At 40.0% G+C, this 25,334-nt stretch overlaps 2 protein-coding genes across 6 annotated transcripts in view; both read right to left on the reverse strand.

The window, feature by feature from the left end:
* Nucleotides 1-3,978: 3,978 nt before the first annotated feature.
* LOC310950780 (retinoblastoma-like protein 2) lies at nt 3,979-15,389 on the reverse strand. Its single transcript, XM_083918772.1, has 14 exons — nt 15,262-15,389; nt 12,349-12,471; nt 11,770-11,876; nt 11,266-11,369; nt 10,972-11,109; nt 10,183-10,347; nt 9,985-10,054; nt 9,750-9,859; nt 9,286-9,462; nt 8,224-8,295; nt 7,354-7,414; nt 6,066-6,226; nt 5,737-5,901; nt 3,979-5,108 (listed from the first exon to the last, which is right to left on the reverse strand). The coding sequence occupies exons 2-14, from the start codon at nt 12,420-12,422 to the stop codon at nt 4,857-4,859; spliced, it is 1,656 nt and encodes a 551-aa protein (XP_083774898.1). The 5' UTR covers nt 12,423-12,471; nt 15,262-15,389; the 3' UTR covers nt 3,979-4,856.
* Nucleotides 15,390-19,388: 3,999 nt separating this feature from the next.
* The window catches only part of chd9 (chromodomain helicase DNA binding protein 9), a 70,997-nt gene continuing 65,051 nt past the window's right edge, over nt 19,389-25,334 (reverse strand). For 3 of the 5 annotated variants that reach the window (XM_083912816.1, XM_083912814.1, XM_083912818.1), the window contains 6 exons: nt 24,544-24,736; nt 24,077-24,225; nt 23,660-23,890; nt 23,237-23,386; nt 22,913-23,017; nt 19,389-20,740 (listed from right to left, as the gene is read on the reverse strand). In XM_083912816.1, the coding sequence (XP_083768942.1) occupies nt 19,763-20,740; nt 22,913-23,017; nt 23,237-23,386; nt 23,660-23,890; nt 24,077-24,225; nt 24,544-24,736 (1,806 nt within the window). In that variant the 3' untranslated portion in view covers nt 19,389-19,762. The remainder of the gene's footprint in view (nt 20,741-22,912; nt 23,018-23,236; nt 23,387-23,659; nt 23,891-24,076; nt 24,226-24,543; nt 24,737-25,334) is intronic. The other 2 variants (XM_083912817.1, XM_083912815.1) reach the window with 2 other exon arrangements.

The raw sequence follows: 25,334 nt of genomic DNA on the forward strand, positions 1-25,334 counted from the left end.
TTCCTCCTGTTCCATAGCTGAGGAGGAAAATGTATCCTGTAGAAAAACAAAAGGTCAAACCCAGTAAACAGGTATATCTTGCAAAATCATTCTGTTCCAGACATAAAGAAAACCAAAATCATATTATTTTACTACTGCATCTGCAGTGCCCAGCCTGCTAATCATCTCACAACAAAGAGAAAATGTCTGTGCACATATTACCCTGACATTGAAACCCAGTGTCTCCCAGAGAGGTCAGCATAACAAATTTCAAAGTGGATAGCTCACTTAGAAAGCCTTTGCTATTTGTGTTCAATCAACTGTTTATGAAGCAGCAATTCAAAGGCCTCAGTGACACTGCAGGATCAGATGGTTGTGACAAGTTTTTATGAGTTTTTTAAAACTCAAAATAAAGAAACCCATACAGCTCTAAACAACCAGAGATGCGTTGCTGCACTGCAATGCGAATAGGAGGGTGTCTGTAGCCTGCAGTCGTGGTGGGGGTAGAGGAAGAGAAGGAGGAGGAGGAGGAGGGGGCTGGCGTGGTTGGAATCAGTGACATTCTTCAAGGCCAGTGTAAGATTAAAGACCAGGGCTGTCGTGCCTCTGATCATATATTCACAAAAGATACCCTGTGAAGAACATATCTTTAAAGAGAGGCTTGCTGAAAATAAGACCACAAGTTGTGAATATTTGTGGCAGCCCCATTATACATATCATATAAATGGTCCATTACTGAGTAAGGAGATTACACCCTAGAGAGTTCTTTTTAGTTACCCTTCTCATTTTCTGTTTGCCCTCTTTATTTGGCACAAACCTGTGAGCAGCTGCCTCCAGTGGCACAAGTTTGTCCTCTGTGATGTTTTATGTGTGGAAACGTCATGGATCCTAGGTCCAGATCATTTCTTTTTGATCATACAGATTTACTCTAACATTACAGCATTGTGGGATTGAACTCAAAAAGCATTGATAAAAAAACAAAAAAAAACATCCTTGGGCCTAATGTGCAACCAGGAGCATTTATGCAGAAATGAAAAATGTCAATAGTGCTTCCTTCCATAATATTGCCTATTTCACCGGCACATAACACTGGCCTGTGACTCATGAACATAAATTCAGCACACGCAGTACAGTAAACCGAATAATGATTAATATAACTTTCATCTTGGGTTTGCTTCACTTGGTGTGGCCTTGGGTCCTTTCATCTTTAATAGTCATGGCACAGTGGAAAAATGTAATAACTTGCTATTCTGCATGTCCTTCAAATAAAATGTTTCCATAGTGGATTCTCTTTGGTATCGTGCGTGGTGCGCACGCATGCATGTGTGTGTGTGTGTGTGTATATATAGCACCATAAGCCTTGCCCTTTTTGTATCTTTCATGAGTGAGTTCGTTAAAGAAACCTGTGGTAGATCACAGGATTAAAGCAACTGGAAAGGGACAGAAAATGTTTAAGCTGGTAAAAAGTATTAATATAATAATCAAGTGTTTCAGGTTGCTCTTAATTCAATTGTACCTCTTAACATTACTCAGCTATGTCAATCAATGTGGCTGCCTTGTCTTTAAAGCAACAAAGGAGTTATCCATTCCAGCACCATTAAAACATCAATGTCTAATTTCTGCTAAATGGCAGAGGAAAGATAATTGGCATGTGTGCATGCATATTAATTAACTGATAATGAGACGATAAGACCCCTTCTCTATCTGCAGATGTGGAACCACTAATCAATTGGCAGTGAAATGGGGTAAAAATGTGCTTCTTTTATCCCACTACTGAAATTAAAAACCTATTTAGCACCACGTTTTCCAACAAAGTGCTTTTCATTTATCTTCTCCTGCACATTATTCAATCACACTTTCCATTTGTATAATGGTAATATTTTCATGTAATTTCCCACTGCCTCTGAGATGGGTATTTTTGATATGGCTTTGTGAAATGGCTATTCCATTCCAACTCCATTCACTAGCTGGTAATAAACTTACAACCTATATTTCAGATTAAATGTCTTGAGCAAATGGAGCCAGCCTCAGATGGCTCATTGCAATGAGGAAAGATCACTTCTGCTCCCTGGTGGCAGCAGAGAGGACTACCTCAGTGTTTGTCCATGCCCCCTGGTGGCAAAGACTGGGAAGTGACGAACGCTTTTGTAGCCTGACTCTTGGCAGCATTTCATTATTTGCTGAATAAAGCACTCACTGTCTCTGACTCTGATATGCAGAGCATGTTATCTAGTTGGAGAGCTGCACGGTACCCACAGCTGAACCATAAGCAGACTATCTTTAAGGGTTGCTGCTTTAGCCTGCAGCAGAATTGGAAACGTTTGAAAGAGTGTGCTGTAACTATCAGCCCTGACCAGAGGTGTATGATTGCTTTAGAGGAGGAGGAGAGGAGAATGAAAATACAGCGGCTGTGAAAACAAACAAAGGCGACGCAAAGTACGCCTCTAGGGAGCTGTACAAAGATCTAAAGGAAGGCTCGAAAAGAATATAAAGGCAACACAGGTACACAACAGCACAGCACAGTATTTGAATCAATGTTTTTATCACAAAATAGTTTCTGGAATATGAACATAAGATCTAAATTTCAGAAGTGTGTGTATTGGTGTGTGTGTGTGTGTGGTTGGCCCAGATGACACGATGTTGATGGACAGTAGTTCAGCGTCGCCTCTACTTGCTGACAGGCCCTCCTTCACCCCAGACAGGCCAATCTGTACACACAGCGACACAGACACATAGAGCCCATCTCAGTCACCACACAGCCCATTTGTCATGTCAAATAGCCTCAGAGAGACATGGCGGTCAAGTTATAGAGGTGATTGTTTCAAAGTGACCCCAATTCGACGCTCATAAATTGTTTGCTTTATGGTGAGGTACTTTTATCTCGTTCTATTGATATAATTATAAAACAATGAAAGGTCAAAGTCAGCTGATAAGTAAAATTTCATAGACATTTTTCATGTAAATGGTGAATAATATTTGATATTTTATGAAAATTTAGCAGTGGGAAAATCTTTCAGGTAATCATATTTCTTACTCTGAGAAGAGTTTAGGATGAGGTGTAAAGATGGCACTCAGCTGGAACTCTCCGACTTTTCCTCCCCGTCTTTGTCTGTTGTTCCATTGATTTCCTCTGTAGACGCCTCCTTGGTGGAAGTGGCTGTCTTCGGTCTCTCCTCTGGCTTTTCAGAAGGGTCCACCACAGGGGTGTCTCGGCTTGTGTTGCAACCCATAATTTGGCAAAATCTAAGTCTACAGTGCGCTGTTCGGCTAATGCGAGTCCAGAGGCATATAGAGTTTTTAAACACTGGTCATAACCTTAGGGCCCATATAAGTGTTGTGGGCTCAGGTGCCTTTGTTCTCCATGGCAACCATGAGACTTCCTGTTGAGTTTGGACACCTGACTGTGTTGGTTTTAGTTTACGAGCCTTTGTTTGCCGGCCGTACTGCCTTTTTGTAATTACCTCCTAAGCAACATTGGTTGAGAATTAACACACTAGCATGCCACAACATGGTTACTGACAAACACTAAAAGGGTTTGTGTGTCAGTCACAGGGCAGCCATGGTTACCAACAGTGGATGTGCTGGGACTTTCTTCTTTTATTCAGAGGAATTTATGAATTTTATACACCACCAGTCAGCTAATGTCAAAGCAGATCCTTAACTACAAGTCTACTGGGTCTTAGGAAACAAAAAGTGTAGATCATTAGTTTGGTAGATACCCAGCTTTGTATGAAGACGGAGTGCGAGATAGAAAACTGAAAATAAATGATATTGAATCAGAAAATGACTGAGTATAAATGATGTAGTGAGTCCCTTTCTGTTTGTCATTAGGTAGTACTGCTGTGCCATGTAAAAACAGGTTTCCTTTCTGAAAAAGAAGCAGAGCAGAGTCCAGAATCAAGAGTCTTCTGCTTGTGATGTCTGTGACAATTTTATTGGGTAATTTAAGAGAGAACAATTTATCGAATAAGAGACACAAAAACAAGACATATTGTCAAATAAGTGTATGTTTATTGTGCATATATATTTATTTAACACTGATTGCTTAAAAAAACAGAGCTTAAAGCGGCACAATAGATGAAAAATATTTCAATTTAACAGCGTTTTTTTAACAAGAGAGACAATTACATATGCTTAAAGTAATACTACAGCCTTACAGAAAAAAGCCCAATGAACTATTTAGAAAAGAAGAGGTTTCCTTCTTCAGTGTAACATCAACTCTCAGTGTATTTGCACTGGAAGTTGCAAGTATTCAACTTTAAAATATGATGTGGAAATTAGAATACTGGAACATGATTGTCCTGCTTGTAATCAATCGTAATTTAATTAAACTTTGTCTCCTCATGATGACTGTGAAAGAGCCTTCTGTCAAGCTGCACATATTTGCTAATCGGTCTCAAAACTCACACATCGGTCAGACCCTATTTCTAACTTCATACTCCAAGTACCGTTGAGTCAGATGTCTTGCCACTCTACTTCTGCAGATTTCCTTCATTCTTGTGAATCATTTAGAAATTAGGTTTCACAATCTCACCTTATCTTACCTTTTAAAATTGCAATATATATATATTCCTTTTCCAAAAGTTTTAAAATCATGTCCTACTTCAAATATGTACATCATACACCTCAACCAGGGAGCTGCTCAGGGTGACCACAAGCTTCTACCATTGACCACTGAGCTGACTGTTAAGTGCCTTATTCAAGTGTAGTATGCGTCAGAAAATTTTAGCTCAGACAGGAGCCAGAATTTAGACCAAAGGAATTCTTAACATATACTTGTAAAGGGAGACAAAGCTGCTCTGTGCTGTTCCTCCAACAGCTGACATTGTTGTTACAGCCTCAGAAACAGGAGCAGATGTTTCATGCTCCTCTCTGCTCTACTGCAGGTAAGGCCTTGTAACTGGAGATGGTTGATCCCTTTCCCTTCTTGTCACACGATCATTCACCACATTCCTTAGTCGCCTCTGCCAGGCTGACTGACCATCCAAACAAAGCCTCTTTGCTGGAGGACCATCTTCCTCCTTCTCCCCTTCTCCCTCCTCTTCCTCTTGTCCATCCAATAATGCCATATAGCGTCGCATGTTAGGTGACCTGCCCGTCCTGATCATGTTATTGATCTCACGCAGATACTGTCAAAACAGGAGAGACATTTTTAGCAATATTTATAGGTCCTATGTTGTAAAAAGGGAGATTTTCATGTTATTTTTGATCATGAAGCTGGCCCAGGTGCTATAAAAATACTGTGAAAGTATCAAAATGCTTATAGCCTGTATTCAGAAACTGTGTCTTTAAACAAGTCGCCGGGACTTCTGTATTGCTGTGATGTCAGAACTATACTATGTATAGGTAGAGAGCGCAGCTACAGTGCCTTTATAGTCACATGACCTGGAAACAATATGAAAAGATATGTTCCGGACCTATCAGAGCAGACTGGGTTTTTTCGAGAGGGGGCTAAAAGAGACAGGAGCTTAATTGGAGCATTTCAGAAAGAGGGCGAATACAGATATATTCAGACAGTAAGAGAAAAATAATGTTTTTTTAATTACATTAAGGCATGTGAACATATCCTGGTCAAAACCCAAAATACAAGTATGAACCTGAAAATGAGCATAAAAAGGGACTGTGAATTGAATCAACCATATTTAACTGTTATTGAATCACTCAATTATGATTAATTCAATTATTAATCTCTGTTAAATGAGCTACTAAAGAAACAATTTTATCACTAAAAAAATGTCCAGCATTATGTTCACAGACCTCTGAGGGGCTTGAGTTGAAGTAGTAGCAGAGTCCGTTTGTACTGGGGAAAGCAGTTTCTGTGTTGTGCGGTGAAATGAAGATGGAGTGGCTTCTGGACAGCCGCTGCCTGCCAGGAGATGCTTTCAACTGACGGGGGTATGGAGACAAAGGAGGAGTGTCTCCCTATACAACAGTGACATGAGAGAGCATGTGTAGATGAGAAATTCCCATCTCAAGAAATGCAGTGAAACAGTATATTACGACATTTTACATATACCATGAATGGAGTTTTGTGACCTCAGCATGTTACGCTTCACGTTCATTTTGACTTAAAATAGTTGACTTACTGCAGAGGTTAGGACAAACTGCTTTGCAACGTGCTGCATCTTTGTCATGTAGATCTGGTTGTAAAAACAAATAAGATTGCCCCTCTCCTCCTGACAAGGTCCTGGATAATGTGTTGATGGTGTGTTGGGGGTCAGAATACTGATGCCTTGGTCTCCATTATCTGTAATCAACAGTGTCATTAATGGTTGCTTCTCACTGTGGAATTACAGTACATGGTCTCCTCTTAAATCACTGATATAATGCAGTTGTGAGTTCTTGTGGTGAGTGGATGTATTTCATTTTTTATACAACAGGTCATTGCTATAAGGTACTTTAGCTCTCCAGCTACTTAATACTTGACTTATGGCCGACCCCAGATGTGCGGTCTAAAGGGCCTCTGTTAAGAAATTCTCTACCATGATGCTGGTGATGCTCGCATGTTGCTGAGTCCAGCTGTATAGGATGTTTACTCCTATACAGGTAAGAGTGTTTAATTTGGGCTAACATGTTTATGTCATTGCAACAGCAAAGTCAAAGCACGTCTAATCTATTAATTCAATTAGCACTGTTTTAATAACTGCACAAAATATTACATAAAACATGGCAAGGAAAAATCCTTGAGTGATTAAAAAAATAAAGAAACAGGCACAATTATATATACATAATTATTGAGAAAGATACGTAAATGAATACATTTAGGGCTGGATGATAAGGCCAAAATCTTCTATCCTGATACAGGTAATTTCATATCTTGATAATGATATATATCAGGATATAGCATGTTCTCTGGTATTTCAATAAATAAATAGTCTAAATAAAATAACCCCATTGTAATGGTGATTTCTGTTAACTCCTGTGTGAATTTATCAAGTAAAAAATTAAAAAAAACTAGTATTTTCTCATTTTATAAACAACATCAAACATTGAACTCGAACATTGAAATATTTCACATCACATTTTCTGGAAATTTTGAGTTAGTATGTGCTTGGTATTATCAATTTAGATGATGTAATTGTGTATCACAATATCTCGATATATAATTTCATCACAATAAGATTCAATTTAAAGATGATAAATGATCATATTGAATCATCACCCAGCCCTAAATAAAATTATTTTTCTGTATATATGTATTTTTTTAACTGTGTAAATCAGATTCTATTACATCACACTGTACCATAATGTCCCATATTGACCTTACACACGATTTAGCTTTGGGTAATGAGAGAACTTTTTCATCCCCTTCTATTTCTTCTGCATGCAGATAAGTTTTTTAATTTAAATATTTGTATTTTGAGGGTTTCTTACTGTTGTTTCCACTGAGAGAATTTTCTGTCTCTCTTCTGGACATCAGCACATTTCTGCAGACCTGAGAGCATAAAACGTCAATGTTCATAATATATCCATAAGACACCCAATCACAGAACCCAAATACACGTTCAATATGTCAGTCATACTTAAAACTGCGGTTGGTAACCTTTATACAAACTACTTTTTGTCATATATTCTGAAACTGTCACTTTATCCTGACAGTAGCACATGAGTCAAATAAAAAATCATGTCCCTCTGCCTCCATCTGGTGCTCCTACTGGCATCTGTGAGTTTTTACCATACCCCAAGGAAAACAACCAACCACAGTCAAGGAGTGTTTAACACAGTGTCATTGACTGCTCCTGAACTCAGATCAAACTGTCAAACTAGGCAGCACTGATCAAATATGAATCAAGATTCTGTTACTGTATTGCATATTTCTCAAATGTTTTCATAAACATATTTCAGTGTACTGTTTGGCTGTAAAATGAGAAAGTTTTTGACCCGACCGCAATGTTGGAAACAGTTGAGCCAAAACCAAACACCCGCTTCCTCATTTTACAGTTAAACAGTACACAAAAATATGTTTCTGAACTCCTCTGCTCTGATTGGTTGTTTTCCAGCAGATGCCAGAAGTAGCACCAGGTGGAGGCGGTGGAACACGATTCTTTCACAGATTATCTGTCTTTGATGACAATCAATTTGATGACACAGTTTTAATATTCATCAACATCTCTAAGTAATACTTCTTATATTTGAATTTCCTGAGATGATGGAAACTGTGACCTTGGGTCTATGTAATAACCACACTGTTTTGTTTATGGGTCAAAGATGACAAGCAGGAATAATCTGAAAATAAAAACGTACACTTTTGCTGGCAAGTGGATGAGACTTGTAGCACTTCATTATGCGTTTGAAGGGTATCTCCACCTTGGTTATCTGTAAAAGTCATGCCATGAGTTAGTATGAAAAAAAATACTCTGCTATAGGGTTGCAAAATTCCAGGAATTTTCAAAGTTGGAAACTTTCCAAGGGAATAAGGGGAATGTTTTGGAATTAACAGGACTTTATGGAAATAAACCTGGAATATACAAAGTTGAAGGTTGGCCCTTAACAGGGATTTTAAATATTGCAGGGATTTCATGCAAGTGAACTTGAGAATATCTATGCTATTCCTCACTGCTTACTGTGGGGGTTTTGAGGCCACGCCCCCTACATGCACTGTGCATTCCTCCAGCACATGCAAGTTTTTATCTCACACCAGACCACAGCAATCAAAAAAAAAAAAACTACAGACACCAACATACCAATACAGCAACAGCACAGCTAGAAAAGAACAACACCTGGCCTGAAAAGGAGATGGATGAAGCATAGCTGTTCAGTTCTCCAGCTTAACTTCCCATGGCCAGTTTCTTGAGAGTTTTTCCGAAATGTTCCACCCCTTTGAAACCCTAACTATGATTAATATTTTGTTTAACATGTTTTTTTCCATATAGAAAGTAGAAAAACTCTGGCTGAGGACACATCTACTCTTTATCGCTCATTGAGAAATTCTGGATCTGGCCTCAACAAAGCCCCCCCCCCCTCTCCAGAGTCAAATATTGCTCAGACCTTTTAGGGGACATGAAGAGAAGAAAAACACATTTTTGAGTGGAAGGGGACATTAATAACTGGTACTGTAGCCTACTTTATACATAAGTGCTGTTACAGTTTGTGTCAAATTATTTGCCTTCCCTGGAAAAAAAATCTTAAAGCGCAGGTAACATTAACTCCATCAGGACAACGCTCCACCAAAGTCAAACAAATTAAAGTGTCAAAAAAAGTCTTCAGTTCCTGACCTGCAGTAATAATATCTCCTAGAAACAGACATCCCTGCATATATACCAGCATCTTACCAAATCAACAACTCTCAGATCGATCAAAGCGCACCTTAGCTATGATGTAGATGGCACACATGAGCAGCTGGTCCAGGTGACGGTCTACCATGAGGTCGGTGCAGTGGACCAAAGAGTTCTCAAAACAGGTCCAGATCTTCAGCCGCAGCTCATCAGAAATGTCCAGTGTGGAACACAACTCCCTCAGACGCTTGCCCATCAAACTGTAAACCTGAGCCAAAAAAGAAATCATGACCACACAAAAAAGTCCTCTTACAAATATATATAGAATATAAACAACTTCTCCTTAGAAATGATTACATTCCCAGGACAGTGTGACAGTGTATCTGTTATCACCTCATGCGTCATTTCAAACATCTTCAATGAAAAATATCAAATGCAAATATTAACTGTCTTTTTTCTCTTGATGGAAATGTTAAAGGTGATTTTAACTGTGGTTCCAAATGACAGTTATCATCACACTGTGTGAGCATGTGGTGGCGTGGTAGATTTACTGACCTTGCGAGCAAACAGATGGAGAGAGTTGCTTTTCTGAGGCCTGCTTACAGCTGATGAGGAAAACTGTTGGTCAGTTCTGGCAGGTGGTTCAGCTCCCAAACTGAGGTCCACTGGCATAAACAGTCAATCCATAAGAATACTGTAGTCAGTTTGCAATTGAGGAGAGGAATGTAATAAATGCAATAGAATGACAACAATGTGATCAAAAACAAGCTTTAATACACTGCATTCATACCTCCTGGTTGGTTTCTGTCGGACTTAAAGTCTGTTCTCTTTTGATCTTCGAGCTGTGTAGGAAGCAAAACCTGGATGTGACACAAAGCGATCATTAAAGCCAGGTATGTGTGAGGGAACAGCGTCACCTTGGAAAAACATGGAGTATTAAAGCTTACTCCTGGTGACAGGTAAAGTGTTTTTGCATGTTATTGCCAACCTGTTGGCAGGTAGGCAGATGGCCCTCATTGGCTCTGATATCTTCCCACAACCGTGAGTCGCTGGTCCAGACTAAGCTCTCCAGAACTTTCTCTTCCACTTGGGCGAGGTGTCTGAAAACAGTGCGAGGCAGGCCCACTTCAGCCCGTAACACCGGCTCGATCACCTGTCCAAACATAGAAAAACATGGAGGAAGGAGGTATTCTCAAAGTTAGAGGTTGTGGGAATGTGGCTTTGGTTCAACCAGATAGGAAACCGTGGGGGGAAAAGTGAGTGACTACCACTCTCCCCTCCCTCAGAAATCACTGTTGATGGGGAACTACGTCCATTTTCAAATTCATGTTCATGTTATTCCTATGGTGTAACACAGTCCAGAAATATTAGTAAACATGGACAACTCTCTCCCTTGAGTTAAAACTCAAATTTGTGATCAAGTATAAATTGTGGAGCTGCTCCACAGAGAAGGATTTGGGAAAGATGCTATAGATGACACTTACCCACAGTATATGAGTACATTTTCTGCTTCACAACTGACAACACTATTATAGAATAAAGCTTATTTAGGTATAAAAAAACAACCAACCAAAATCATCTTAGAAGTGTCTCTTTTAAAGTAACAGACTGAATTGACAGACATCTTTAATAACTACTGCAAAACAACCTCATCTACAGCAAAATCCTGCTTATATACACGGACATTTATAAAATTACATGCATTTTTCATTGAATGTCCATAAATGTGTAAACATGCACACATATTCTGGGCAGTATAGCAAATTTTGAAACGCACCTTTAGGAAGTGGTACGGTGCCAGTTTGAAGATCTGAAGCATCAGAGGAAAGTTATATGGTAGTCTGTTTGAGGATATGGTAACCTCCAGACCACAGGCCACCAGACAGCACTGGAAAAGATCATTCTCCAAGATGACCTGCGACAAACATGCACATCACAAATGCGTCACGAAGCTTCATTTGAAAAATGCTTAAGAAGGACTTGCTGAAGCAGTGGCCCTAGCATAGGTATCAGGAAAGGAGTTGTGCAGACAGCAGTTCCACTTGTGGCCACTTGGGGGCAGTGCACTCACCGAGATGTCACTGATGCCCAACCTGTTCTTCTCTTGACTCATGAGGTCCTCCAGGATCCTGTAATACCAGACCTCGGCCTCGCAGCAGCACTTTGCTGCCAGATCTGTAAAACAATATATCATGGAATATACTGTACGTGACTTGTATCAAGAACGTGAGCTTTATTCCAGAATCTGACACCTGTCATGAAGGGAGTTCAAATAATGTAGGTGAGCAGACAGTGGTTCCCTGACATGCTCAAACACACTTTGTTGCTTCTGATAGAACCAGTGAATATTAAACATGTGGTCTGTTATGTCTCTGACTGGGCATCATTAAATACTGGGCTATAAACCAAATAAGACTCTGAAAGTCATAAGCATCTGTCCTCCAGAAATATTGAACATAAGGTAACGGTGTTTATTTAAATGTGAAATAAAAACTTAATCAGGCATTTATCCTGAACATTCACATTACTAGTCCCTCATGCTGTTGTCTGCGAAATACTGAATATGTTAGCATACCGTTGGTGTTCTCATTTCCTGCATTGTCCCTGTGGTGTTGCCGAAATGTACGCAGCATATATGCCAGTCTAGTTTTAATCGCCTTGGTTGGATCTCTGGAGCAGGCCCTGAATCAGAAGAATCATAGTTGTTAGTACAGCAGCATAGTGGTTAAATAAATGAGCGAAGTGAATAAAATGCAACACAAAGTTTTAAAAGCCCTCGCTGCAACTGAAAAAGGAGAGTATACAGAAACCTCTTCAACTAATCATGTTTACACATAGCAAAAATAGTTCTTTGGCTCAATGCAAACCAACATACCACATGTCAAATACCGTAAAAATATCAAGGGTTATTTATTGTAAGTATCAAAAGCTAACATGCATGTTAGAGATACTGCAGTAATATTAAGCATCCTCTCTGTGACACTGATCAATTATTTAAGGTCTGTTGTGATTCATTGTAACTATCAGTTATAGTGGTTGTTTTGTTAAGCTACTTATTGTGTATGGACATAACATACACAGATAATGAAATTCTCAAATGTCAATACAAACAACAATCACCGTATGAGTAATACTGTGAGAACGTAGTGCTAACCTGAACATAGCGAGCAGACAGTCACTGGGGCCAAACCTTGGCCGTCCCTGGTTACCCTGAGGGGTGGTTGCCATGGTGATCTCCACACTCACACAGGATGAGAGTCAGAGGAGGAATGGGCACCTAAACAAGGAACAGCACATTAGAAACACTGGGAAAATCTTGCAGTGCAGTACAGTCAGTTAAAGTCAGTTAACCACTAAATACGATTAATTTGTAAAAATGGTGTTATCATTATATCAGTCTGAGATACCTTTTATAATAAAATAGGCATAAAGGCATATATTGTAGGCTGCTTATTAAAGAGACAGTTTCACTCTAGACGCTGTCTTGACCTGTAGAAAAACATGGACAAGGTGTCTGTAAAGTCTAACCTGGCTGTTTCCAAAGCTAAACCATCTGCCTACTAGCACCTAATGTACATGTTATATCTGGTTTTAGCACAAACACAAATGTACAGAACCATGTAGTGGTTGTTACTACTTCCTGTAACTAAGTGGGCCAGCCAATAAATAGCTCCCTGTAAACAGCTTTTTACATGTTGTTTTTTTTCGATAAATAAATTAGTAATACACACAAATATTATTTAGTGAATGTTAGAGGTGCTGGTAAGTGAATTTTTTTTAATCTTTGGACAGAGGCTAGCTTCATTTTTCATCAACCGGCAACTGTGATGATGTGTTACTGTACATCTTAGATAACATGAGTTACTGCGCCACCTTGGTAGACAACTTTGTGTATGAATGAAAAGGTCATCATTAAGTCAGTTAGAGAATGGTGACTGTTGACTGAGGGTGTAGTTAGAGGAATATTTAAGATGCCAGAGAAGACTTGTGTCTGTTAGAGGACTTGGCAAACAAGATAATTTCAGGCGCAACTGACTGTTATGTTCTGTCAGCTTCCAGTAACAGGGCTTTTGCTCCGGCTGCATGATGTGAAAGATAATCACAGGTGATTGGAAACCATGAGTCATTTCCAACAGCGCCTTAAACTTGTAACAGGGTCTTTTTTTTTTCTTTACATTGTTGCAAGCCTATTGGTACTTTTACTTTGGATACTCCCCAACTGGTAAATGCCCCCTCCTCTCTCATCCATTTCGCTGTATCTGCGTGTGTTTGTTTCCCTTTTCTGTCCGTCCTGAATGGATACTCCGCTCCTCTAATCATTCCCACATGTGCTGTTTAGCATTCTGGGTTACTGTCCTCACAGAGTGGAACAGACCTAAGTGTACAGTGTTTGCAGACATGCGGTGATACCGTGTGCGTGTGTCTGTGTGAAAGAGAGAGAGAGAGCGAGTGAGTGAGCGAGTGAGTGAGCAAGTGAGCGAGTGAGAGAGAGAGAGAGAGAGAGAGAGAGAGAGAGAGAGAGAGAGAGACTCACACTCCAAATACTCCAAATAACACACTTCCTGGATGAGCCTGTTTTTTTGTCCGATGAAAAGTAAATAGCTATAAAGCTTTCATTAGTGACCACCTTTGCTTCAGTCTGAAACCATTTCTTCCGCTGATGACACACAGCTATTCTATGCTATTAATAGTATTTGATCCTGACCTTTGTTTAAAGTTCGTGCAAGGCAATTCTTCACTCTTGCTTTACTCATTCATCTTCACACGTCTTCAAGATATGGTCTCTTTTATCCTGTGAGAATCTAAATGAAGTTGTTAATTGCAGTAATTATTGATCATGATCATTATTGCAGCTCGTTTATCTACTGCCACAGGCAAGTTTGAACAGAATGGATTTTTTAGATTTTGTTGTTTGTCCTTGTTTGACATAAGATCCACAGGTTCACTCTTATTTGTTCTATAGATGTCTGGGTTAGGGACAGTTTCAACAGGTTTACATATGTTGAAACAAAGCATCCTTACTATGGAGAGAGAAAACCCCTACATCACTTTAATATTTTAATCATATGGGGTCAAATGAGGTGAATATTTTTTGCTGTCGGTCTAATGCCAGTTTTATCTCTGTGAGGGTGTAAACTGAAACACACAGTAATAATCAGTTTAAGACACAGAGAGTTAAACACTTCTTCACCAAAGCATTACATTTCCAACACATTCATGTCAATTTAAACAGCTACTTTTCTCCTAAAAGAGTAACCAGTCTGGTGTGTCTGCAGTAAATTCAGTGTGGAGGGAGCAGAGACCTTACACACTTCCTCTGAATGAGTATTAATGTCTTAACAGAACTGCCGGTTAATGGACAAAAAAAATATTTCACCTAATTCACTTTATTCTCAGATGCAACACTTTAAATATTGAAATCAGGATTGCTGTCACATTATCTGACACTTATTTTCACAACTGCAGGTTTAAGATCAGACATATCTCTGTAGCAATAGAACAGCCACAAGTCATAGATTGATACGAATTTGTAAACATAATTATGTCTAGTGTCTAGTAGTATGTAGGACAACTTGCCTGCATCTTATAGGAAAGAACAATGTCGTCCAACAAACACTACATGTTTTTTATTTGTCTGGCAACTCTGTAATATGTCAATTTACACTCTGAGAAATTTAAAATCTGCTGCTCATTTCTATGGGTTACACCCATTTCCTGTTTTCTTCACTGACACAAGTTACATCAAAATAAGCCTTACTTTCACTTTCAGACACGTGCTGAACATTTAAATGTTCAACTTAACTGAATTACTGTTGTTGTTGATTATCAATAAAACTTTATTATTAGTGCTTTAAGGCCTGGCTGCATTGAGCAATATAAAATAGTCAATTGTTAACTGTAGATTGTCTGTCTGTGCTGCAGGATTTAGTGGATTATGAGTGTTACATTTTGCTTGTCAGCTGACTTTTCATGCAGTATGTCAGCCATGTCATCTAAGTTGAACTTTTTACTGAAAGACAAGAAAACTTAAGTCATAAAGAGAGTCATATAGCTCAAAGTCACGTACCAGTGTTGCTCACTTTGTGAGTGAGTTGTTTTGGTTTTGAGGAGCCAGATTGAGGGTCTTCTGCTCTTATGTCCAGCTGGTGTTAGGAGTAGTGCAGCATGGTTAATGGCAGAGCAGTCAACCTGCTGCTCTGCAGCTTGAGGAAGTTCAGATCATTGGCCTCTCTCAGACAAGCCCCAACTTGTCACTTTGGTCTTGTTGCTATGAGAAGCAATGAACAGTTGTAGAAGTAACCTACTATGGCCACTGAGCGCCCCCCAGAGGAGGAGAAGAGGACTTACAGTAGAGAGAAAAAAACCTGTTAACCCTTTGCTGTAAGAGATGGTCAGCAGTGTAATGTTTATGTCAACTTGGTCTTGTTATACTGTGAAAGTATCAAACAGCTCAATCCACAAAGAAAGACACACAGCCTGTATTCAGAAACTGTGACTTGAAACGAGCTATCAGGACTTCTGTACGGTTGTGATGTCACAAATATACTATACATACAGTAGGTAGAAAGTGCTGCTACAGTCATAACCCTGGCTGTAATGATAGCAATCTTGGAACATTCGGCTATGGGCCAACGACCAATATTTTGGGGTTTCCTGTGAAGCCAGCAGATATCCGGGGAAAGATCTCATCTTCAGAGCGGTTGGTCATTGTTTATGGTGTAATAATATAAAGCTAAACGGTCGTCAGAAAAGAGCAGATGGGTTCCAAGATTGCATTTCGGCCAATGAGTTCTGCCTCTTTTGCTCTCCACACAGACTGTTTACTTGCAAAGCCAAAGCCCGCTCAAATGTGATTGGTCAATATAACTTGGGCTACAAATTGAAACCAGACCACTTCCGCTACCCAAATCTTGTCCCGTTGCCTACAGAGTCTACATTCATATGCAGATATCAGTTTATAGAGAATACAATGACCAATCAAAGCAGACTGGGCTTTTTCAGGATGGGGGCTAAAAGAGACAGGAGCTAAAATGGAGTATTTCAAAACGGATGGACAGTACAAGAAAAAAGGAAACTCTAGTAGAAACTCAAAAACCAGATATAAACCTGAAAATGAGCATAATATGGAACCGTTTAGAGAATTTTCTTCCAACAGAAGTATATAAGGACTTATAAAAGCTACCAATGCACTGTGTCAAGAATTTTGGTAACAAGCAATTACATATCTCTTAATACATTTTAGACTTAATGGATGACCAACATTAAAACATGATTTACCAACTTTTATGGACTATTTATGCATATTCAACATTCAAGATTGATGCACTTATGTACTGAATGCTGTATTAATTATATGGTATAATTAGCACTCAGAGAACCATATAGTGCTCCTTTGTTATACTTGCACTGCATATTGATGTTATGTTGGTACCTACTGTTTTCAGTTTATTTTCTGTCACTGGATAGTTATGCATAGCAAAACTTAAGAAGTGCTTTCATCCAAGATCACAAAGAAAATACTTTTCTGTGCCTTCTCCCACTGGCCTGAACACTGCAGCTGAATCTGCTTTAGTGTGAGTGTCACTGCGGGGAATGAACTGGAGCAGAACAGCAGTAAAGTGTGCACATGAGTTTCTGACACTGATGACTTCTTGAATAAGGCCCCCAGACAAAGCAACAGGCAAAGGCACGCTTAATTGATAGTCAGAAGAATATGTTTAATAAAAATAATTAAACCTCAATTTCCTCTATAGAACTTCATAGAAAGTAATCCAATAAATTACAAATGACTTTTAAGACGTGTTTTTCTGCACTACATAAAGAATTATTTTGACTACACAGACCACAACTTGCAAATAATACAACTGTCCAATGAAAAGAAAAGAAAAAAAGACAAACTGACCAGGGTGACATCAAGGTTATTATCAAGCTTTAAATCAAAATACAAAACCGATGATGCTATTTGTCATCTCAGTGATTGCATGTATGAGAACAGAAAGAAAACCTCCCTGTACAGCAGTAGTGTGTTTTGTCATTCTTCTTGCATATTGGTCATTGTTTGCTTGTGTTTAACGCAGATTCAACATTGCCTCTCCATATCCTTGTACATTACAACCTAGAATTTGTTTTTTAAAAGACAAGCAAAATGAAATGTCCAATCTTGTGTAAAAATGTCCAATGTCTACCTTTTGATCCCCCATTTGTGTCCTAAAGAGGCCCAGCACAGTCATCAATCCATCAACCCATCACTGTGGGGCAACAAAAAGTGAAGTCGTCAATCACCTACAGCAGAAGTAGCAATGGTTGGGTGTTTGCATAAGGGCACTACAAGTTTAAAGAGAGCAGAGGTGCAGATATACAAAATGACAGTGGCATGTTTAAGTTCATTGCTCAGACATAGAAAAATACTGTACTGTTAGTAATAATAAAAAAAAAAGCGATTGCATTGCAAGCTAAACCCATGACGAGTTCTATATACTGTATATATGTACTGTATATAAGAAGCATACAAGGACATACAGCAAGGAAATCACTTTAAAGCAACATTAGAAATCAATACTTTTCTTCAGTCTTTGTTTTCAGACTCCGGTGCTGCTCACGGTTTCACCCATTACAAAACAATGCTACAGCAATACTCAAGGACTAAACAGACTGAGATAATTCAGTGGGGCTCTGTTGTACCCAGTCCAAACAGAAGCCTCACCTCAGAAATCATTTTGAAACGTGTATCTAACAGTCCACTGTGTAACAGCAGTCCTAGAGCACTGTTGTGCCAAGAGAAAATTACAAAAAAGGTACTTCGGCTCGAGAAATCCAGTGTTTATGTGTATCCTGGTTACAGCTGAATATGAACATGTGCGGGAACGATGAACAAAATGCGCATGGACACCGAGCACAGATCTGAGCAGTTTGTTTGCCAGACAGAAGCTGAATGAGAATGTGAGGTACAGGATAAGAGCACTTCTACATCTAGCTGAAGCTCCATTCATCAACAGAAGAGAGTGGAGACAAAGTGAATCACACACAACCAAAATGCAATCTCCCAGTACCACAAGCTGCTATTATTTAGCCCTTCCTGAAGCAAACCCGTCTTGCACTGTGTTAAAAGTAATACTCAAAGACAATTACTACAATTTTAGCGAGGATTTGAACCGTTTTGTGCTTGCGCCTTGTATATTGTGTAAGACTTTGGTAGACATGCACACAGAATCTCAAGAACCATTCATCCAAATTTCTAATGGGATGTGTTTGAAGGTTCAAAGACACTTGTAATAGCAGTAGCCTTCTACTGGTCGAAGCTTTGCAAGGCCCCTTCCTTAGTAAACAACATTCAGAGTGGAAAGTTATGGAAGCAGGAGATACCAGGTGAGGAGTCCAGCCAAAGAAAACAACACAGTGGAAGCTCTGAAAAAAGAAAAAGAAAAAATGGCCTCTGACACAAACGTTCCAGCAGAAACAAGGACAGTATGCACATGGACAGCAAGAAAACACACCCATGCACATGTAGATCCGCACAGTGAAGCCAATCCATCTAGCACAGTTGAGGTAAGATGCAGTCGGGGTTGTAGAAATATAATCAATGTCATTAATAATCCTGACCACAAGTCACAACCTCAAAGGGTCAAAGGGCAGTTTTTGGCACACAGTAAAAGGTTTTTTTCTGTCCCCACAGTTTATAAGACTCTGACGCCAGAGTCAAAATCAACAGATGTGCAAGTGAACGTGTTACATGCCTACTGTGAGTAGCTAAAGTGCGCCTTGGACATGTTTGTAAGGTGATGGGGAAAATGAGGAGTTTCTCAAGTTGGATATCACTGTGAAAAATGAAACCTTCAAAGAAAGAATATTTAATTATGATAATACTTCAAAAAAGTGTTTTGTTTTTTTTAATGCGTGAGCTTCACGTTATTGAATGAAAACTAATGCAGAAATGAACTTGACGTGATATGAAGCTATGAGGCTGCGTGATTTGTGCACTGGGGTGGAACATGGCAGACAGGGGATCTACAGCTTCAGTGACATTCATTAGCTGCCCAAATTATTGCTGACATATCCAACGTATGACCTGCAAAGCATAAGTGTCAACGGACCTGTAAAAGTACCGGCTATTTACAAGAGAAACCAAAGTGTTTGTCAAGTGTAACCCCCCAACCATCAAAATATATTAATAGTACAGCTCAACGAGCATGTTGATGTAGTTTCACTTTTTTAATAAAATTAAATCCTGACATAATTACAATAATGCCGTTTTTTGTTGCAATTGTACATAATTGTGGTACAAGTTCACAGAGTTCAGAAATCTACTAAAGTCTGACATGCAAAATGTCTCAAAACAAGACTGTACCTTGTGAACACTGAAATTTTATTTCAGTTCCTTTTAAGTCAGTTTTTCCTGTTTTTTTAAAGGTTTTTGTAGTCTTTATTACACAACATTTTAGTTAGTTTTTGTATTTACATGTAAAGAAATCGCAACATAAGTGCTGGAAAATCCATATATATGTGAATATATGTATACATTTCTAGCGATACATAAATAAATTTATAATTATATATTCATAGCATCAGTCCTAATCACTGGAGTCTGAATCATCTGATGAAGAGGAACTCCCAGACTCTGATGAAGATGACTCAGCTTTCCCCGAACCGTCAGGACCACTGTTCTCTTTTTGTTCTGCCGAGTCCTCCTCTTCATCGTCGTCGTCATCTTCTAATGCCTCGTCATCCTCCTCTCCATCCCTCCCTGCTGCTAGCAGAGCTATCTCCTGTGGCGATGACTCAGAGACTGCAGGTGCAAGAGGACGAGCAGGAGGAAGGGTGGAGTCACTGTTTGAGCTCTGCGGCTGTGCGGCAGACACAGGTAGGTTAAGGCCTGGAGTGAGAAGCATCCCTGGGTAAAGCATACTGGAGAGTAACAAGGGGTTAAGAGACAGTGGGTGACCGGATGCTGCAGAGGCAGCTGAAGCACTTTGTGGGGCGGTGGCAGAGGAAGTGGAGCTGGAAGTGGAGGAAGGAGTCGTGTTCAAGCCCTCTGTCCTTTCTCCTTTGGTGTCTGAGGTGTGTGAGGGGGCTTTAGAGGCCGACGGCTCTCCTGTTACACCGCTGGCAGTTCCCTTTGTCTTCTCCTCAGAGCCTCCTGTGCCCTCCTGAGCAGGCTTCCCAAGCAAGCTGCTCATGCCAAGCAGGTTTGGAAATCCAGCCATACCAGACAGCATCATGGGAAACATGGCAGCTAAGTTACTTGCTGCCAGGTTGCTGGTGTCGGACGGCAACCCCATCAGGCCTGCGGTGAGCTGCATGGACTGTAAGCTCTGGAGGTTTTGCTGGAAGGCCTGTAAGCTGCTCAGGTCCATTCCAGAGAGGAGGCCGTTGGCCAGCAGGGGGTTCAGACCCAGGCCGGAGGCCGCTGGGTTGGGCGCTGCTGCAGCTGCTGCTGCTGCCACTGCCTTCGCCAGAGGATTCTTAGGTCGACGTCCACGCCGGCTCACCTCCTCAGGTACAATGGGTCCTGTCAGGATCCTGTCAAACATGCTCTCTGGGAGGTAACCCTGGAGGAAATGTGGAAGGTACATGCAGAGTTAGCAGTTTTACACAGCTTAGCTAGTAATAACAGTGGGGTAAACATGCACATATTCATTGCTTGTTTATTTGGTACACAACAGCCATGCAACTAATCCTACATCCTCAAACACCATCAGTGTATAAATACCATCAGTATCAACAGCACCACAAACTGCAGTAGAGATGAGACTTGATAAGATCTTGATACCAATGCCAGTGTTGATTCTGCTTATCGGCCAGATTTGTTATGAATTCCCTTTTCTGTGTGTAAAAAGGTAGCCCTACACAGTATTTCAGTATTAAAGCAACTGTTTTGTTATGCGAGTCTGGACATAGTATGGATGAGTGTCTAGTAGGGGTGGAACGGTTTATTAAAAAAATCCGTCCCGTTCGGTACGCTTGTCACGGTTCGGTACACGTGTTTACCGTTCGGTTTATGAGGTGTAACTTAGCGTAAGTCTTCATGACCGCTGTCTTCTCTCGTATCTGTCTCAGAGCGTCAAGTCTCGCGTGCTGGGAGACTTGCTCTATGCGCTCCCTGTAGGCGCGTGACCACAACGCTATGCACGCTCCCGCTACACTCTTCTTCGTGGGTTTCTGAATCCTCTTGGCAACAGCTCGCTAAGCTCCGCTCTGTTTGTTTGTTTCTGTGGTTAAATCTGTTGTTAAATTACCACATCAATGTCTCTTTCTACTCTGAAAGAAAAAAGGTTGACACAGAAAACCACCAGTCCACCAGAGAACGGACAGAGAAGTTTTAGTTTCTGTCACTGTGAAGCCTGAATTTACTCTGCAGCCATATTGGTGTGTAAAGAGTATACAGTAAGTTAATAAGGCATTTTCAGAAAAATCATGCTACTCTGCATTTATGTTACGTACATTTTTGTCAGTCCATGAATAAACTAATGTTTTGGAAGAATAAACTAATGTGTCATATGTGCTTGTAAGCCTGGTAAAGTAACTAGTTACTGAAGTAATCAGATAAATGCAGTGGAGTAAAAAGTAGAATATTTCCACTGATTTGTAGTGGAGCAGAAGTATGAAGTAGCATGTAAATAAAATACTCAAGTAAAGGACAAGAGCCTCAAACTTGTACTTTAATCCAATAATTGAGTGAAAACCTCTGGTTCAAAGGTTTGTTCATTTAACAAGGATTGTTTTTGACAAGCTTATTGCACTTTGAGTTCATGACTAATATTTATATTGATAAAATAAAGACAATATACTGTATTGTTTAACAATATCCATTAATGTGAAGCCCCTCATTGTGGATCATTTTCTTCAACCGGCCTCAATTCCAAATGAATTGAATAACCCTGATGTAGCCTATTTCAGTCAGTTCAGTGATTGCTGTTTGTGTGTATTTTAGTGAAAGAAAACTTAATATTCTTACCTAGAAGGCAAACAATTGTTCACCCTTTTGCCAAATATATAAATAAACGCGTACATGCAGAATATCTGAATAAAAATAATCGAATTATTAGGCTATACATCTGATACATGGTATTTTTAGAATCTACAAGAAATAGAAAAAAACAACCAAACCGAACCGAAAGCCGTGACCCCAAAACCATGATATGAACCGAACAGTGGATTTGTTTGAACCGTTCCATCCCTAGTGTCTAGAGTGTCAAATGCATGGGATTCCTAGATTTTAAGCCCATGTTGCATAGAAATATGTTTCAGCATTTTGCTGGCGTTTTCCAGCCTTACTTGAAAATATAATTTTACAGACAATGCAAGCTTTACTGATGAAGCCACGCTTTACACTGTTACTTGCGCTCTGTCATTAACAGCGTAGAAGCATCAGTTTTATGTCATGGTTTTGCAATGCGCAATTGTCAGAAAAACATGGCGGCATTGATGAGAAGAATGCATAAGCTCAGAGGCATACAATTCAGATTCCAATGTGGTGCTTCTCAACTGAAACCAGTTCTTGAATCCCATTTCTCAACTGCAGCTTTCACAATGTATCCACAATTCCATAAAACAGGTCACGACCTTCATGAAAGGATTTGTTGCTAAGGAGTTGTGTTAGGTTTTGCTCTGAGAACCTAATGAACTGAATCTATATCAACACTGTTAAAAATGGTCTTTCTTAATGTAACAGAGTCCAAGTGAAAGTTTTGATCTGATGGATGTGTTACTTTGTGACTCACCGACTGTTTGACAACATCAGCCCATTCAGGGGGGACTCCGTACTCTGGGTTCTCCTGAAGAAACCGACACAGATCCTTCAGAGGAGGAGCAAAGGCTCCACCGACCTACAGGAAAGATTACAGACAACATGAACTGAACTGCACAACAGGCAAGATGCATATTTTACATGTAGGAAACATGCAGTCCTCTGAGGTACATAAATGGCACTGCCCGTAAATATCACTTCCTTTCAACAGTCTGTCAAAAATGATTAAGGAGCTTATTTTTTAGTATTTGTTTGAGGACATTCTCACGCCTTCATACAGTACCACAAACAAACACACCTTCCGTGCATTTCTCCTGTTGATGATCTGGACCCTTTCCTCTCCTGTCAGGCTGTTCACATCAATCTTGTTGGGGTTCCTGCAGCGGTGCCTCTTCTGCTTGGGCCGACCATCCTGGAAGTGGAACTGCATTTGCATCTTATTTACCCCCTGTGCATGAAATGGAGAAACATGTAATTTTGACAGAAAATGACGCCGGTGACTTTTCTGCAAAACCTAGATACAGTTTACAATGTTTTGCAAGATCAAACTGTGCACCTGTGGGTGCATTTATAGGAATGCCATATTCTGTACAGGATATTAATTTAATTAAATCTTCAACTATCTGGGAGCATTAAACTTCAACAAAATTTTAACTGATTGTGAGGATTTACCTATGACATAAGCATAAATCTTGTACATTATGGAAACAAATGGACTCACAGGGATGAAGGCCCCTGTGTCTGCAACAAAGCCGGGGTGCTCTATTAGCCACTGTTCTAGATCTTTCCTTGTGGGAGCGTCGTCTCCAGCAAGCCGGGTGCCATCTTTGAGGTTGATGACGGGTACCCTGCTGTCAGTGTCCGCGGGGACCTGACTGGAGCTCTGGCTAAAGCCCGGCACTGGTGCAACAGCCATGCCCACCTGGCCAATACCACCCCACCCTGGAGGCACCTGGAGATACGTGAGCACAAGACAGTGTTTTACATTACATTTCAATATATACAGCACACTTCGGCGAACAATAACTTTCACAATTATTTATACACTTTCACCTGTACAAATAACTACAAGCACCAAAGGCTCTGTGGTATCAGAAGCATGCATTATGGCACACAAGCTCCTAAGATAACTGCTTACTTGATCAGGGACAGCAGGGACTCTACTCCTGTTCATGAAGAGCAGGTCCATCCCCTCCACATTCTTCCTCCTTCCCCTCCGTCTCTTAACTACTGGCTGGCCATCCAGTACTCCATTTGGCCTCATCTGACCACTAAGACCTGGTGGCGCTGCAGAAGAAGCACCCTGTTAGCCGTGAACTACTGTTGCCTAATTTTAAGTGTAATGGCGAAGCGTTGAGATACAGGAAAATGTCCTAAATTTGGGGGGAAATCATTTTCAGAATTAAATTGGCTCTTTAGGAATTTCACCTCCAGTTACTGTTTTTTAAGATGATATATTTCAAACTGAACACACATTTTCTAGAAGATGCAGAAGATGGCTAGTGTCTGTCAAAAAAACTATACTGCCATCTAGTGGTAGTATGGGAAAAGGATAGCCTCTCTCAACACATTCTGAATGCACAGGTCTTCAGGTATTTTCTGTACTTAAATTGAACACACCCGTTTGGAAGCTGCACTGAGGCTTGGTGATGTCAGCCAGGCCTGTGTCTGAGGCACTCTGCAGTTCATGAAGCCGGGCCAGGTACTGCTGCTGGGCCTGTGGGCCCTCCTCTGACTCCAGGGGCCTCTTCAGAGGTAGACCTTGTTTTTGGAAGGTCAACTTCAGACCTCCCTCCTGCTATACAGACAAACAAAGGTGTTGGATACAAATAGCAAGATTTATAGTTAAAGGAAAAACATGCAGAGTTATAAACAAGGAGAACATTTATTTTTATTTTATTTTCCTCCTTCTCAGACTGTTTTGGGAGAGTTCTCTGCCTCCACTGATTTAAGAAGTTAATTTGTCTTGGGTTATTTTTCATATTCACAATGAAAGTTATATCCTGGTTAGTATGTTGATTTACAATTAATGTAATAAATTATCACATTTTATAAGAATTTTTTACAATAAAAGAAAATATTTATCAGGTACTTTCTTGTTAGTAGTATTGGGACATATGGACACACAGAGGGTAATAGCTGGTAGGGCAGTGGGTAAAGTCTGTTCATAGTTTGAACTGTAGTGGGAAGCCATGCCAAAGAAATAGCTGCTATCAGCATAAAAAAGATTAACAAGCAGCAGGTGTCTGAGGGTCTGTGATGGTAAAAACCATACATTTGAAGAAAAGATCCTTATCAAAAAGCAACACAAAAGCAAGGATTAAATTGAAGCAAGTCAAAGGCTTGCCAAGTTAATAGCCACATTGCCTAAAAATATATTAGAGAACACCCACAGC

The sequence above is a fragment of the Echiichthys vipera genome (genome assembly GCF_963691815.1).
Source record: "Echiichthys vipera genome assembly, chromosome: 1".
Classification (NCBI taxonomy): domain Eukaryota; kingdom Metazoa; phylum Chordata; class Actinopteri; order Perciformes; family Trachinidae; genus Echiichthys; species Echiichthys vipera.